The sequence below is a fragment of the Carettochelys insculpta genome, chromosome 1 (genome assembly GCF_033958435.1).
Source record: "Carettochelys insculpta isolate YL-2023 chromosome 1, ASM3395843v1, whole genome shotgun sequence".
Classification (NCBI taxonomy): domain Eukaryota; kingdom Metazoa; phylum Chordata; order Testudines; family Carettochelyidae; genus Carettochelys; species Carettochelys insculpta.
Genome location: NC_134137.1, coordinates 26390471 through 26406828, shown reverse-complemented (window position 1 = coordinate 26406828; position 16358 = coordinate 26390471). Strand labels below are relative to the sequence as shown.

Below are 16358 nucleotides of genomic sequence, written 5' to 3'. Positions count from 1 at the left end.
GCCTGGGAGGGGTGCTCCAGCACAGCCTGCATCTGCAATGGTCATTGGGGAGCGGTGGCTGGGGAGGCTGCTTGAGCGCAGCTGGACTGGAGCAGCTCCCCTGCTGGAGACCAGGGCTGCTCCAGCTAGCTTGGAGCTTCCCTGCCTGCACCCTGCCCAGGGCGGTCATGGACAGGGGCTGCTCCAGTCCAGGTGGAGTGTGCTTTCGCACAGCCCACCCAGGCCTGGCCACTGCAGGTGGGGGCTCCTCCAGCCCAGCTGGAGTCCCGCTCACTCACAGCACCACCACAGGTAGAGATCCTCCAGCTGGGCCAGAGCAGCTTTAAAAGACTGCAGGTGGGGCTGCTCCAACTGGGCCAGAGGAGCCCCACCCGCAGCGGCCAGGCCTGTGTGGGCTGTGGCAAGGCACACTCAGACATACCAGCTGCCCCATTTAATTGGTTAAACAGTTCCCAATGTTTACCAATTAACTAATTTGAAAGGATTTTACATCCCTAACATTACTCTGTGTGCTGATGAAGTTTAGCTAGTCTCATTCACACCCAAGATTACTTCCATGATATTTAAAAAAATAACAACAAATACAAAGCCAACTTTCATACCTTTGCTTACGGACAAGAGGAGATTTGGATCCCTTGGGTGGAATTTCAGTTCATTGATTGCATTTCCATGGCCCACATAGTGCTAAAACAGATTTAAAAGATGAAATTATTTCCCCCCTCTCACATTGAGATAGTTAGAATGGCCATGTTGTAGGTTATCAGAGAACTGCAATCTGCAGTTTGACCTTGTGACAACTCACCTTTATGCACTGCATTGTAATGGGATTAATTATCCTAATAATACCCCTCGACCCAGCCACAGCCAGAAGAGGGTGACTTGTATTGCTATCATAGGTCCATGCGCAAGTATAAAAGTTCTCATCTGCCTAATAGATGCCACGTTAAGGAACCCAGACACAGCTGTAAAGTCTCATTTAAGATAAGAGGTATTCATATATTTGTTTAGAAGTACAGCGGCTGCTTTTTAAAAAGTTAATTAGTGTATGACCAAAACCAAACAGATTAATATTTATTCTGATTTCTAAGCCCCCCAACAACTCCATTCCCTCCCCTGTGTGTTTCTCTCCTTGTTTTTGCTGCTCTCTCATGCTGCACTGCAAACCTGAAGCATAAGCATTGGGAGGGAGGCATTAGATTATGTAGAACCCATTTAGCAATATTTTATAGAACATATTTCATCATTTGTCATTTGTAATATTAGAAAAGCAAACCTAGAATTTGTGGGATACAGGCAGGAGTTTGGACCTGTAGTGAAGAATGTTTCTTATCAACAGGTGTTTACAGTACTCAGACAATAATTCAATTGTTACACATTGAGTGTAAACAAGTGTTTTTCACATTAGCCCGATTAAAACAACTTTATGATCATCTGCTTTGGAAGGATACATCAGCATCCACATAAGACTGCAATAAACGTATTTCTCCTTGGGAATGGCACTCATATAAAGTGACCTGGAAAAAAGTTTAATGGATTATTGCTTTTATGTAATATTGCATGCGATTTTCACATTCAGTTTTGCAAACTGAAGGGTGTGTTGCTCTTTTACTACAGAAGTCCCATCTACTATCTGTTCCTTCGCTGAACATGGAAGGCATCCGATGCAAGAGCATTCGTGTCTTATGAGAATAATTATGTATTTCAATATTCCTCACCATGGCACTTCCTGGGAATGAAGGCTGCTGACAGGCTATGTCAGACCTGGAATTAATATAATTAACTGAAACGTTAACTTGTTACTTCTATTAGATATTGACAAGCCATTCTATCCTCTGGTTTACATTCTTTGCACAGAACCTACAGAATGTTATAGGGATGTTAAATCTCATTAAATGAGTTAGCTGGTTAAATGCTAGGTTTAATCAGTTAATCATTAAACCAGGGGGAAGCCCCTGCCATTAAACACAGCTGCTCCCCCTGCCACTGACAGGGGCTGCTCCAGCTGGGCTGGAGCACCCTGGCCCACAGCACACCAGGGATTGGGACTGCTTCAGCCTGCGCTGCCCCTCCATGGCACCACAAATGGGGGCTGCTCTAGCCACACTGAAATGCCCCCCACCTGTGGCAGCCCCATTGGGTAAGAGGTTGCTCCAGCCCCTACCAGTTAAGCTAAACAGATGAGGTTTACCAGTTACAGTTACATGGTTCATCATTAACATCCCTACCTTGTTACTTATTTCTCTGCACTAGGTGGTGATTGTGATAAATGCCACATTGACAATCTTGGGGAAAAATGAAGGCCTCTTCTTTATTCACAAATCAGACATTGCATAAGTTGCTCTGAACGCTCTCTAGTAACTACTTATTTTTAAGGCTGCTATTAAGTTGATATTTGTTCATCAAGAATCCATCAACTCATCTCACACAGGGGACTAATTTTTACTTACAATCAATACCTGGCATATTGACAGCAATAAAATTCTTCTTTCATCCTCTTGTACATCACTTAGCCCTTTAAACATATTATATCTGAGAACCAACACTTCACCAAAAAAGAATCTTTGTATCTCCCTTCATAGGTATCCCAACTTTTACACAACTGAAGAGATTTTAGTAAAATGAGCCTTATTCGCAAACCACTGAAGCATGTCATCAGGTGCAAACCACTGGATTCACCCATATTAAAATTGTAGGCATTTACAAGCCTTGAAAAATGGAAAACAAAACCTCATCACAGTCCTTTACAGACTGAACACTGGTAACTGTATTGGAGGAAGGAGAAGAAAGGAGGATACAGATAGATAGAGAACCATATGGAGGGACAACACGATTAGACAAAACCGGAGCACGTTACTCACTCTGTTGCTGCCTACAGTGGCAAACACTAATGGATCTCCTTCCTTACTGTGCCAGTTAAACTGGACTCCAAACAACGGCTGACTATGGTCCTCCTGCAAAGGAAAAATGAGGTCAAAGGAAACACGAGAGATCAAAAACCAGATATTATTTCTCAGAAACTCATGATTTGGGGCAAAAGGAGCCTATTTTGGTATAACCTCTCCCCATATAAAAGGTCACTACTTTTATAGCCATTTATAGTCTGACACTAAAAACCAAAAAACAGTAGCCCAGACCCCACCCATTTAATCATTTAAACCTAACATTTAACCAGTTAACTAATTAAACGGGATTTTACATCCCTAGAACTGGGAAGATCAAAGGCCACCAGAAGAACTTCAAATTGCTTCCTAGAGAACAAAGAAAGCTGACAGGTTGGTTGTATCAGTGTTGGTCCCAGGATAAGATCTTTTATTGAATTTCTCAAGTCCTCAAGAGCTTTTGTTGCTTGAAAGCCTGTCTCTGTCACCTACAGAAGATCATCCAATAAAGGGCTAGAGCTGTGGTGGGACAAGAGCATGGCGGCAGCAGCAGCAGAGGTGTCTCCTCACGCCCTGGACGCTCCAGCCCCAGATGGCTCACATGGTGGCAGCTGCCTTGGGCAACTTGCATGGTTGTAGCAGTTCCAGCCTGCAGCTTGCATCACACAAGTAATCTGGGTGGTGGTGGGGAAGGCCCGGGGCTAAGGTGGGGACCATGGCTGCGGAGGGGGGGCAGCCCCTGGCTTGTCCTGGCTGCGCAGAGGGGAGGGCAGTTGGGTAAATTTCAGTTGCATATCATGGGCTACAGGACACTTGTAGGGGAAAAGGAAACAGGGAAACAGTCAAAGACCTCCAAAGGAACTCACATCTGAAATCACTAACTCTGCCTCAGTCACCTTTATGGGAGGGAGCATAAAAGTAGATTATTTCAAAATCAGTTGTTTCTGATCTTTGCTCCAAATGCTGTAGAAAATACTTTCTCTTTAAAGAAAGCTGTTGGTTAATATCACCGATTATCATGGAAAGGGAATAAGTGGACAAATTTTATTAAGTCCTATAGGGGAGAAATGGATGGTATATATGGGGCAGTTTGGTCCTGGTCCTACCAAAAGAGTGGTAGAATTGCTTAGTATCACTCTCAAGCAAATAAGAGCTAAAAAGGCACATGACCTGAAGACTCAGATCATTCAGACACCAGGAAGAGGACAGAAGACAGTCCCCTATTTACGGCAAGGGACTTTGACAGCTATTTTGTAAAAATATTACGTTAATATATGTACACACAAAGAGAGCACACACACAAAAACAGGAAATTAAAGGTTGCTTTATTTGGAAAGTTCTAAATTTGTTTTCTTGGCATTTAAACTACACCTATGGTAGCTCCTACACAAGTACTTAAAATATTTTAGAGTGTTTTTTCAGACTCAAAGCGGTGTTTAAAAATGTACAGTGAGTCAGCAACAGGCATACTTCATGGTTTCTCTGAGGGCAAAATGTAAAAGCAGCAGAAAGCAAGGTAGAAATATCCTGTTCCACACAGCTCTACAGAATAAAGTGGAATTCCAGTCCTTTAAGTTGTTTGGTGATTTTTCACTATTAAATATATTCTTGTTACACTTCTGCGTAAGTCAAAGACAGGCAAAATATATGGCATGCCACATGGCATAGGCTATTTCCCCAAGGAATCATGACTGATGTCTCCAGCCCATGGCCATGTCTACACATGCCCCTCCCTTTTGGAAGGGTATGTTAAGGAGGCACTTTGGAACAGGTTAATGAAGAGTTGACATGCATATTCAGCACCTCATTAGCATAGCAGCAGCCACTTGTGCTTCAAAAGTGCTGCTTTTAAAACGCAGACTAGCTCTACAGACACAGCCACTTCGAAATAAACCCCACACTTTAAAAATTCCCTTATCCCTAATTCATTTCAGAAATAAGAAAATTTCGAAGTGTGGGGTTTATTTTGAAGCACCTGTGTCTATATAGCCAGTCTGCATTTCAAAAGCACCACTTGCGAAGCACAGGCCACTATTATGCTAATGAGGTGCTAAATATGTATATCAGCACCTCATTAACCTGTTCCGAAGTGCCTCATTAACATGCCCCTTCCAGAAGAGAGGCCCATGTGTAGACTCGGCCCATATGAATCATTTAATTAGGGTTATTTTTGTGGTGTTCATCACTATTGTATCTGCTCAATATTGCATAATTAACACAGACAGAGAAAGGGTATTACCTTCCCCTGAAGCATCAGCAGAGGTGAGACAACAGACTTGATAATCTTTTTTAACTGCTAGTCTCTAGTTTTGAACCTTATCCATTTGACACTTACCTTGAGACTATTTACACATTTAAAGGAATATTTGCACTTCTTGGATTTCCATTTTCCTTTGCCCCAGCTTTTCCTTCCTGGTGCATTAGGAGTGTTTGTTGGGGTGTCAGGACGTTCAGTGTTTGTACCACTTTCTATACTAACAGCATCATCCTGAAAATATACAAAATGGGTAGATATCAGCATTTAACATAAGCGAGAAACCTCCAAAATAAAAAACTAGCCACTTTGTCCTCTCTCCCATAGAAATACCTCCTGCACATTGACATTAAAATATTCCCAGAGGAAAAACAATATTATAGACTTCTAAATAAAATGCCATTCTGTTTTGCGAAGATACAGACTGACACGTCTACCGATCTGTGACTCTGTACTACGGTGACCATCCATCCCATTTTGGCCTGGACAGTTCCGTATTTCACGCATCAGCAAGGCATCCCAACTTATTTTAACAAAAGGCCTAATTGCCCCATATTCATTCTTCCCGCTGGGCTGCCCTTTCTCCAAGTCAGCTGCAAGTACCAGGTGCTGGCCAGAGAGCACACGTAGCACAGACTGACCAGCCAGGTGCGCAGACAGCAGCAGGAGAGATGGCCAGCATGGGCCATGCCACAGTATAAGGCAGGGCAGGTTGGGGTGGGGTAGTGTGTTCCCCCTGCACAGTCCTTTTTGCTGCCCCTCCAGCCAGGGAGATCCCCTGTCCCCAGTCAGGCGTTCCCAGCCCCATGTGGCGTGGAGCAGCCAGGGAGCACCCCACCCACAGGATGGCAACCCCAGTTGCTGGAAGCACAGGGCAGCCAGGGAGCTGATCTGCAGCAAGGCGACAGCTAGCTCCCCACACCCCACAGCATGAAAGAGCTTGGATGCCCTTCAGTGTGGGGCAGCTGTGAAGGAGACCTCCCCCACTCCTCCCTGGAGCAGTAGCCCCATTGCTTGGGGAAGGCCCCGCCACCACCACCTCCAGCCCCCTTCTCTGCCAGACTGCATTCCTGATACTCCATGGATGGGCAGGTGCCCCCACAGCCAGAGAGGACCCCCCCAGGCCTGCAGGCTGCACCCTTCATTCCTGGGGTCCCCTGCCCCCACTAGGAAGCTGCAGCCCCCTATGCCCAGGGCCATCATTGCACGGCAGGAACTGCCTGTCCAGTGCCCCACTGCAGGCCAACAGCTGGGAATGGCAGAGTTAATCCTACATTCCCCATGTGCACCCTGTGGAGGAGAAGTCTCTGGAGCCTATGGGACAGAGTCAGGACCATCTGTAGGCCTACAGCCCAAACACTTGTTGGAACCTTTGCGGGGGCAATGGACCATGGTACAAGACTGAGAGGCAGGCCCTTCTTGTGAATATATATTTTTTCATTTTTTTTAACCTCTTATTAGTTGTAAAAATAGAGTATGTCTTTTTAAAGGGTGCTCAGTAAATGTTATTTTGTATGTCCCACTTCCTTCTGAATGGGGTTTACCATTCAGAAGATGGGAACCCTCTTGGATCAAAGATCAGGTTCATTTGTTGACACAGTCTCCTCCTCCTACTCTACCCTTATAAGGATAAGCTCAGTTTTTCATACCATAAGCCCTTTCTTTGTTTCCTTGGGTTTCTGATACCTACTTGAACCTCTATATATAAATCAACCCAGGGAGTGATACCTTTCTGGAAATATTTACAATCCTTAAAACTGTAGAAATCACTCACACACATGAACCCACCAATATTTAGATCCTAGAGGAGTTATGGTAGCCCTCTCCCCATGGTGCTCAATGTAGTTCTTGGGCCAGCAGATTAACAACAGATTTAACATGCTAGCCAAAAATACCGCATGTGTTTGCAATCCGTCACTGACGGCTTCCTAGAGGAAGTCTGACTACCCTCACTGGCTCCAAGGCAAAAAAAGTTCGTAGTCTTCAATTCCACCTCTCTTCCCACCTCCAATAAACTTAAGGAAATTTTAGTTAGCTCATTGACAGACTTTCCTAGTGAGTTTCAGCAGATTTGTCAGAAGACAGGCCTTGCCTGCATTGGAAGGATTGTAGATATGGGGCGGATGCTATTATATTAGAAAAAACCTTATTCCAGTACAGCTGATGCAATTTACATAAACAATCTACCCAGCAGAGTTGCATCAATAATTTTTGTAAGTGCAGGTCCCCCAAGAAGCTTCTTTTGTTATTTCTAGATAAAGTGGCCTCCTTTTCCGTCATAAGCATATTCTTCGGTGAGCCCAAGTCCTCAGGTTATTCCTTATCCTGAAGCTGACAGTACAGCACCTCTGCTAAACTTACCACTAAAAGCATGTGTTGAATGCAACAGAAAGATAACTGCAATGCAACATCACCCACTTAGTTCCTTGGCACAGCTGCACTTAATGCCACTAGGGGCAGAACTACTGTAGGCTTCGGTCAGTATCAGGCCCCACCGTCTAAGGTGCTGTGCAAAATACATTGGAAGACATGGTCCATGCCATGAAAGCTTAGTCTAGTTGAATACAAGCCATGATTAAGTGTGACAAACAATAGAAAGAGGGAGAGCAAAGATAACGGTACTGAAGTCATGGGGTTACCAGGCATGACATCCCCAACTAGTCCCCCAGGTCATCCGCTGCTTGTGGAGCTTCCCCACAAGCAGCGACTGGTGGGACTGGCTTGTGCTGGAGGACTGGGGAGATGACCGGTTGCTACAGAACTTCTGCATGACCAAGGGGACTTTCCTGGAGCTGTGCCACTGGCTTGCCCCAGTCCTCCAGCACTACAACAGCCGCATGAGGCTGGCACTCCCCTTGCAGAATAAGGTGGCCACCGCCCTGTGGAAACTGGCCACCCTGGACAGTCACCAATCCGTCGGCCACCAGTTCGGGGTGGGCAGGGCCACCGTAAGAGTCATCTGCAACAAGGTAAGCCATGGCCAGGTCACACCCATACCGCATGCGGGGAGCAGGGGCACCCCAGCAAGGGGCACCACTGGGGACTGCAGGGGCATCCCCCGCCAGGATGCACATCGCATCTCAGGCCACTCTCATGAGTGCACCCCCCACCCACCCACCACCCTGCAGGTCGTCCACGCCATCAACAAGGTGCTTCCGAGGCAGCTGATCCGTGTCAGGGACCTGGATGACACCATGTGGGGCTTCCAGGAGCTGGGCTTCCCAAACTGCGTCCGGGCCCTGGACAGCACCTACATTGCCATCAAGGCCCCAGAGCACAGTCATGGGGCCTATGTAAACTGCAAGGCTAACACTCCATGGTCCTGCAGGCACTCGTTGATGCCAACAGCCGGTTCCAGAACATCTGTGTGGGCTGGGCTGGCCACGCCCATGACACCAGGGTGTTCTGGAACTCGGGGCTGGGATGCTGCATGGCCGAGGGGACCTTCATCCCCCAGCAGAAGCCGCCCGTCATGGACTCCACGATGTCGCCTACCCTCTGCAGGCCTGGCTCATGAGGCCAGGCACAGGGCACACCCAACCGAGCCAGGACCTTTTAACGAGCAGCTGTACCAGGTCCGCAATACTGTGTAGCAGGCATTCAGCCACCTCAAAGGGCGCTTTAGGTGCTTCCACGCGAGCATAGAGGTGGGCCTGGCCAACGTCCCAGCAGCGGTCAGGGCCTGTGGCACCCTGCACAACCTCGCTGAGGCCAAGCAAGAGCCACTTGTGCAGGGGTGGGCTGCCAAGGCGGGGTGCAGGTACAAGCAGCCCACTGTCACCCCGTGCCGCCAGGCCCAACAGGACAGGGTGTGGATCCGGGAGGCCCTGTGCCAGGCCTTCAAGCAGGGGCCACAGAGACCCCCCCCACCCTGCACACACACACATCACCACCCTGTGAGCACACACACACATGCACAAACACCATCACCCTGCACAAGGGACATGGGATAGAACACAAACTCTTTACTGTACATAACTCTGTGCAACCCTGTTTTTGAGGCAACTTTTTACAGGTGGGAGGGGTGGAACAGGTAATGGGGCTGGGGGTAACTATTCACAGGGGCAGCCCCTGGTGGGCTTCCTGGGAGGGCCACCATGGAAGAGGACAGTGTTAGCCCTCCAGGGGGCTCAACGGGCACGATCCATGATGCCCGCACCTTCCCCGTTCCCCCTGTTGTCCAGGGGTCCTGCTGGGGCTGGGCTGAGGCCTGCGGCACCCGCAGGTAGAGCTGCGGTGGGGGTGAGGTCCTGGTGGGCTCTGCAGGGCTCGCACGGGGGGAGCGGGGGACGTAGCCTCCTCCTGGGTGGCCCTAGCCAGCAACAGGCAGGCCAGCTGAATGAGGACAGCCAAGAGCAGGTGGATTGGGACCAGGGCAGTGAGGTTGGGCATTGCAGGGGGCGGGGGGAGGTCGGAGTGGGGGAGGTGGGAGAGTGGGAGGGTAATAGGCAGATGGGGAAGGGTGGGGTGGAACATGAGGGACAGTTGTGGGAGGAAGTGAGGTGGCAGTCAGGGCCAGGTAGCTGACCAAAACCTGGGTCAGTGCATCAAGGTTGGCCCCCACCAGGTCCCAGGACTGTCACTCCATGGCTAGCCACTCCCGCAGCACGCTGGTAAGGTCCTGCAGTGTGGGCAGCGTACCCCCGTCTCCTCCTCCCTACCCTGGTGGTGACGGTGGACAGCCTGATGGCAGATCCCGGTCAGGTATGGCACAGGGTCCGCGCCGCTCCCCCTAGCCCTCCATGGTCAGACTGGTCCAGCTGCTGGATGCAGGAGCTGTGGAGACAGAAGAGGAGAGTGGAGGGGGCCATTAGTCCTGGGCACAGAACTTTGTATCCACCCCCAGGGTGCCCTGTGATGTCCATGTCCCAGGGTTCCCTGCGTCGGTGTCAAGGGAGCAGGCTACCCCCCTCTGCTTCCTCCATCACTCCACAGCCGGCCAGCCCATGGTGCTGTCCCGGCCATGTGGTGCTGAGCGCCGCACACGGACTCCCCGCCTGGGCCCAGGGAACGTGTCCGTCTGGGGCCCACAGGCCTCGGGGTGGCAGCCATGTGGGAGGGCTGCAGCCACCCTGGGCAGGACCGGATGCCCCCTCCCCGGTCCATGGGGTGTCTGCTGCGCATGCCACCTACCTGTGGGTCCCTCTGGGAAGTCAGGCGAGGCACAGGCAGATGGGGCCTGGCTGGACTGCTCAGACAGGATGTTGATGACAAGGGACCTCTCACGTGAACCTTCATTGTGCTGGTGGTATCCAGCCTCCATGGGCGCCTGGTGCCGGCTGCAGGTCCACGACGGTCCTCCTCCTCCTCCTCAGTCCCTGTCTCAGGCTACTGCTCCATCCTCAGGTCTGCAGTATCCAGCAGTACGGCTGGGGGTCCTGCCTCCTTGGGCCCAAGGAGGCAGTCCAGGTCCTTGTAGTAGGGGCAGCTGGTGGACACTGCCCATTACCACCTGCCCATGTCCCAGGCCAAGCAATATCCCTGGCACAGCTCCTTCACCTTGGACCTCACGTGGTATGGGGTCCGGGTGGGGAGACCCCGGCCAGTGAGCCCCTTGGCAAAGTGCTGGAATGCTGCTGCGTTCCTGCACCAGACCCCCATCTGGTGTAGGACCTCCTCACCTGCCCAGAGGGCGACGAGGTCCCACAGCTCGGCCTCCATCCAGGAGGGGGCCCAGTACTTGGGAGGCTGGCTGCCTTCCTGGGAGGGTTCTCCAGTGTCCTTGGGGGACCCCTGAGGTGGGTGGGGATCAGGATGCTGGCCTGGCCGTAGCGTTGTCACAGGGAGCATATTGTGCAGCAGTGTGGGCTCCCTACTGCCTGCATGTTCTCACCTTCCTGCCTGAGGGTTTCCAGGAGCATGCTTCCTTAAACGCAGCTGAACACGGGAGCCATAGAGCTCCGCTTGTGCTGTGAGCAGCGGCACTGCCTGCCAGCTGATCGCCGCCATGGAAGACTCCCTGTTTCAAAAGAGCAGGGCTGTGGAGTGTCTACACTTGCTCTTTCAAAATTATCTTTCGAAGGAGGATGCTCTTCCCACCTCGGGAACAGAGGACTAATTTCAAAGGAACTCCCCCATTCTTTCGAAATTACTTTTGAAAGAGCACCGTGTGCCTGTAGACACTCTGCGGGTTCATTTGAAAGACAGCAGTCTTCGGACCTGGATTTTGAATGTACTTGCTAATGTAGACACACCCAGAGAGAGCACTCTGCAACCATACATGCTTTCCCTGGAATCAGTGGGATCGGACTTACTAAGGACTGCAAGATTTGACTTTAAGATTTTTAAAAAAAAAAAGTTAAAATATTGAGTCATATTAAGAATGTGTGGGCAAATGTGCTTGACGAAAAACACTGAAAGGCTAAATGAAGTGGGTCTGAGGCAGAAAGAAACCAAGCTGTGGCTACATCTATGTTATAGCAGCATAGCTATGCTATGGTGGCCCGCAGAACAATGACAGAAGGGGGTTTTCCATTGCTGTAGGAACTCCACCTCCTTAAGTGAGTCTTCTATTAATCTTCCAGACAGCATGACTATGGTACAGAGAAGGGCAACAAAAGACATCCAACTTCCATATGAGGAGAGATTAAAAAGATTAGGACTGTTCATCTTGGAAAAGAGCCAACAAAGTGCAGGAGGGGAGAATATGAATAAGAGCTATAAAATCTTGACTCGGGTGGAGAAAGCGAATAAGGAATTATTTTTCACTCCCTCACACAATACAAGAATCAGGGTCACCCAACGAAATTAAAGGGCAACAGGTTTAAAACAAACAAGGAGGAAGTACTTCTTCACAAAGGTCATAGCTGACCTGTGGAACTCCTCAGCAGTGCACGTTGTGAATGTCAAAATTAACATTCTAAAAAAGAATTACGTAAATTCCTGAAGGATAGGTCTATCGAAAGCTATTAGCCAGGATGGGTAGGGCAACACTTCTGAGCTTCATTCTCTGCCAAAAGCTGGGAGTGGACAACAGACGATGGATCACTTGATGATTGCCTGTTCCATTCATCCCCTTTGTAGTATCTGGCATTGGGCCTATTGGAAGACAGGATACTGAGCTAAAAGAACCATTGTTCTAACCTATTACGACTGTTCTTCAGTACAGTGCCAGAGGTGTGGATTTTTCATAACTCTGAGTGCCAGAGCTCTGTCAACCATACCGCTTTGTCTACATAAGCACTTTTGTCAGTCAGGGATGTGAAAAAATGCATTCTGGCTATATCTAAGTTTCACTAACAAAAGCACCAGTGCGGACAGCACTATGTCAGCAAGACACATTCTCCCACTGCCCAGTGGGGGTGGTTTAATTTTGCTGATGGGAGAGGCTACACAGGAGACCTTATAGTGGTACAGCTGTGCTGCTGTAAGGTATGTAGTGTAGACACAGCCTAGGTTTTAAGTGCAAACTGAAGCTGACCTACACTACAGATTGGTGTAGGTAGGTTGACTTCTCAGGTGTTAAAAATTCATTCCCTTGATATACAGTTAAGTCACCCTAAGGTGCAGTGTCTACGACACTAGGCTGATGAAAATTTTTTTCCGTTGACCGAGCTACCTCCTCATAAGGAAGTGGATTTATTACAGCAATGGAAAAAAACTGTCTGTCACTTTAATAACTTTCTACACTATCACAATGCTACTGTCAGCAGCGTGATTACAGCATTTCAAAACACACATATACCCTGAGGCTTGTCTGCATGTTCAAATGTGCAGCACTTTAATACAGCAGCATGATCATGGCACCAGTGCTGGAAGAGAATACTCCCAACAACCCTAGGTAAACCACCACCAAGAGGGGAGTAGCTAACAGTGCTGGGAACCCATTTAAACCAGCGCTTTACAGCACTGTAACTTGCTGCACTGGGGGGCGGGGAAGAGGAGTGGTGTTATTTCACTCCCTGAGTGGGAAAGTTATAACACGGTATCTTACCAGTGTAGATGAGTTCTCAGCCAGGGGTGAGCAAAGGAGGGGAGAGGCCACTGGGGAGAGGGCATGAAATTTCAAAAGTGGGGTACAGAGTAATTGGCTGCTAGGTGTCAGGCTCATCCACCACATTAAAAATGTTGAAATACATTACTGTTTTTACCTACATGTATTCACATTTATATACCTATTCATAAGTTTTTTACATTCTACATACTTATTTTCTTACACGTGCCTAAAGGCTTTTTTTTTCATATGAACATAACCAAACTTCCTATTAGGTTGGATTACGTTACTAGAAAGACTGGGAGGGCCTGGCCAATTTCATGGACAAAAAGTGAGGCCCGATGTAAAACGTTTCCTCTCCACTGTTCTAAGCCTATTTAAACAGCTGATTTGGGAGAAGAGTAGAAGGCAGGCAAAAGTGAGAGGAAAAAGGACAAAGCGAGCAAGGAGTTGGGAGAAGCCTGGATAGAGCACTGGAAGCAACAAGAATGTGAAAACAAAAGAGAAGCTCTATTCAAACCCCTTGATGGGGAAGATAAGAAATCTGAAATACGAGTGGATGGAAAGAGGAAGTAGTGAAGTTTGTGGAGGATGGGGAACTGATGAAGTAATTCTCTTCGTCCGCTCGGGTTTCAATCTCTACCTTCACCTTGGAGAGTATGAATACCTGTTCCTGCTTGTTTTCATGTTTTTATTGCCTTTAGTGCCCTACCCTGCTCCCTTTCCCTTTGTCTTCGTTCCTCACACAAAATTTTGCCTTCCCTTACTTTGCTTCTGTCTCTGTCCCTTTACCCTAACCCCTCTTGCACTGAAGTCTTTCACTGCTACTGCTTCCTCCAAGGCCATCTGCCCTCATATTCTGAGTTTGACTTATTAACTGCTCCTTTGACATGGCAGCAGCCTGCACCTACAGAGAGAGATGTAAATCAGAAGCGACAGACCAGGGCTACAAACAGGACTTTTTGGTATTACTTCCTACCATTTCAGCATTTAAGCTACATAAATATGCCCATAGATTTTAATGGTTGCTTAATCACAGTGATTTCATGTAGCTTAAATCAATGTATGAATATTACATATGCTTTACAACTAACAGGGTCTTTACCTTTATAGGAGACTGTATCACTAAGCCTACATCTTGCGATAGATTACACGTAAGTGAAGAAATCTAACTCAGATCTCATAACAGAACTTGGACTCAAAAATTAACTTTAAACATCTTAACAGAAAAGCCGTGCAAACTGTATTGTGTGAACGAACAATCAGAATGTCACTTATTGCACAAAAGCAAAAGAAAAAAAATTCTAACAAGTCAGAATTATGTAAACCAATGAGATTATATCTATTATTTAAGCACATCCTTTTAGTATTATACAGTAGTTCTGTTACATCCAATCATTTGCGTTTTGTTTTCTTCTTACATCAGACTGGCCTTTCAGGGCACATATCTGGTGATAACTTTCTGCCACAAAAGAGGAATTTTCTTCCACCACAACAACTTTAATTTAAAAACTTTCTCAAGTAAATCTTTTTTCATCAAAAGTCTGTATGAATGTAGGAGTTACGCAAAATATATTATTCGCATTGTACAAGATCTAAAAACAAACACACACGCATTGCATTTTTTTACAGTATTATTTCTAGAAATTGTTTATAAGAACTTAGGCTGTAATATCACAACCTCAACCCCTTCTCCCACCTGGTGTCAGAGATTCCTATCTCACAGCCACACTTTCAGTAATCATTTAGGACTATAGGATCTCATGGGCCCTGTCAGACCTAAGATACCTTCTCACTCTTTTAGGGTCCAGGGAGCATCAGACAGAAATGTTCTCATCTTTATTTTGTGCTGAAATAGGCCATCCCACTTCTCTCTTACCCAAAAATCCCGTAATACCTTTTCCCTCCCAGCATCACAGTGGATAATACCCAATAGATGAATCCCAAAACCTCGTCCTCTTTTTTTTTGGGCATGGGGGAGCTTCCCCCAACCTCCTCGTGCCCATATGTAATGATGTGACCCTCCAGTTAACGGAAAGATCCCACGATAGTTACAGAAATTTCCCCATTAAATGGGTTACCTCAACTCTGCCTGCTGGGAAGGTTGCATTCTCATAGCTTGGGGCTAGCAAAGCACCAAGATTCAAGCTATTTTGGGAGAGTCCCCAGTTACCACAGCCTTCAGCCCCACCTGCTGGGAGAGATTGGGGCGCTCTCCCCTGGGGGAAGGGAAGGCCACAGGACACTGGGGCAACTCGCCAGTAATGGGGTGTCCCCAGCCCCACCTTCTGGGAGAGTTGGGGGGAACCCCGGGGAAGGGGAAAGCCCCAGAAACATGGACAGCTTCGGCGTCGTGGGGTGTCCCCCGCGCCACCTGCTCCGAGAAGGATGAGGGGCCTCTCCCCTGGGGGAGGGAAGGGGACGATAATACAGGGGAAACTTCCCCCAAAAATGGGGTGTCCCCCATCCCCGCCTGCTGGGAGGGATGTGGAGCCCCAGCATCAGGGCACCCCCCGGTGAGCGTTGGGAATTACCCCGCGCAAGAACGGGCTGCCTCAGCCCCGCCCTGCTCCAGCGCCCCTTGCTCCGGGGCAGGCCCCCCGAACCCCCATTCCTGGCCTCCAGGGACTCCTGCGGTAGGGCAAGGGGCCCCCTCACTCCGCGCGCGACTCACGTTCTCGTCCCCGGACAGGTCCCCAGGGTTGCTGTTCTCGTCGCTGCTCAGCTTCTGCTTCTTGGCCGGCATCTCGCTGCCCGCGCCCGCCGCCGCCGGGGGATCAGCCCGCTCAGACATCTTCCCCGCCCCCCGCCACGCAGCCGTAAAGCGCGCCGCGCCCGACGCACCGCCGTAAAGAATCCCCCCGCGCCGCAAAGCCGATTGCCAGACCAGGAACGTGAGATGCCACACTGCTGAAAAATCCATCCTAACCGCCGCGTAGCTAGAGGTGGACGGGAACAAGAGATAGGGCTGCTGTGAGGGGCGGTGGGGCTCTTGCACCTTCCCCCTCGCTGTGCCTCAGTTGTGGGCCTCGAAGCAACCTTCCCCTCACCTGCTCAGACCCGTCCTCCTTACCCCCTCCCCTCCTCTCAGGCGCGGAGGTGGAGGCAGCAGGGGGTCTCCTCCCACCGCCTGCTGTTGCTAACTCACGCGGGGGGCAGCGGGAGCCCCTGCAGTTCAGTGCCACCGCCGGGCCCGGGCCGTCTCACTTCTCCGCTGGCGGTGGGAGCCATGAGGTGCTCCACTGGCGCCACTGCAGAGAAGGGAGGTGCCATAGGCCTGGGGGTGGCAGGC

The 16358-nt window shown here is 49.2% G+C and overlaps 1 protein-coding gene across 3 annotated transcripts in view; it reads right to left on the bottom strand.

Annotated features, from left to right (window-relative positions):
- EED (embryonic ectoderm development) overlaps nucleotides 1-15861 on the bottom strand; it is a 28370-nt gene extending 12509 nt beyond the window's left edge. For all 3 annotated transcript variants that reach the window (XM_074983792.1, XM_074983799.1, XM_074983807.1), the window contains exons 1-6: nucleotides 15741-15861; nucleotides 5215-5367; nucleotides 2859-2951; nucleotides 1449-1514; nucleotides 803-928; nucleotides 603-684 (exon numbers count right to left, since the gene is read on the bottom strand). In XM_074983792.1, the coding sequence (XP_074839893.1) occupies nucleotides 603-684; nucleotides 803-928; nucleotides 1449-1514; nucleotides 2859-2951; nucleotides 5215-5367; nucleotides 15741-15860 (640 nt within the window). In that variant the 5' untranslated portion in view covers nucleotide 15861. The remainder of the gene's footprint in view (nucleotides 1-602; nucleotides 685-802; nucleotides 929-1448; nucleotides 1515-2858; nucleotides 2952-5214; nucleotides 5368-15740) is intronic.
- Between the last annotated feature and the right edge of the window lie 497 nt (nucleotides 15862-16358).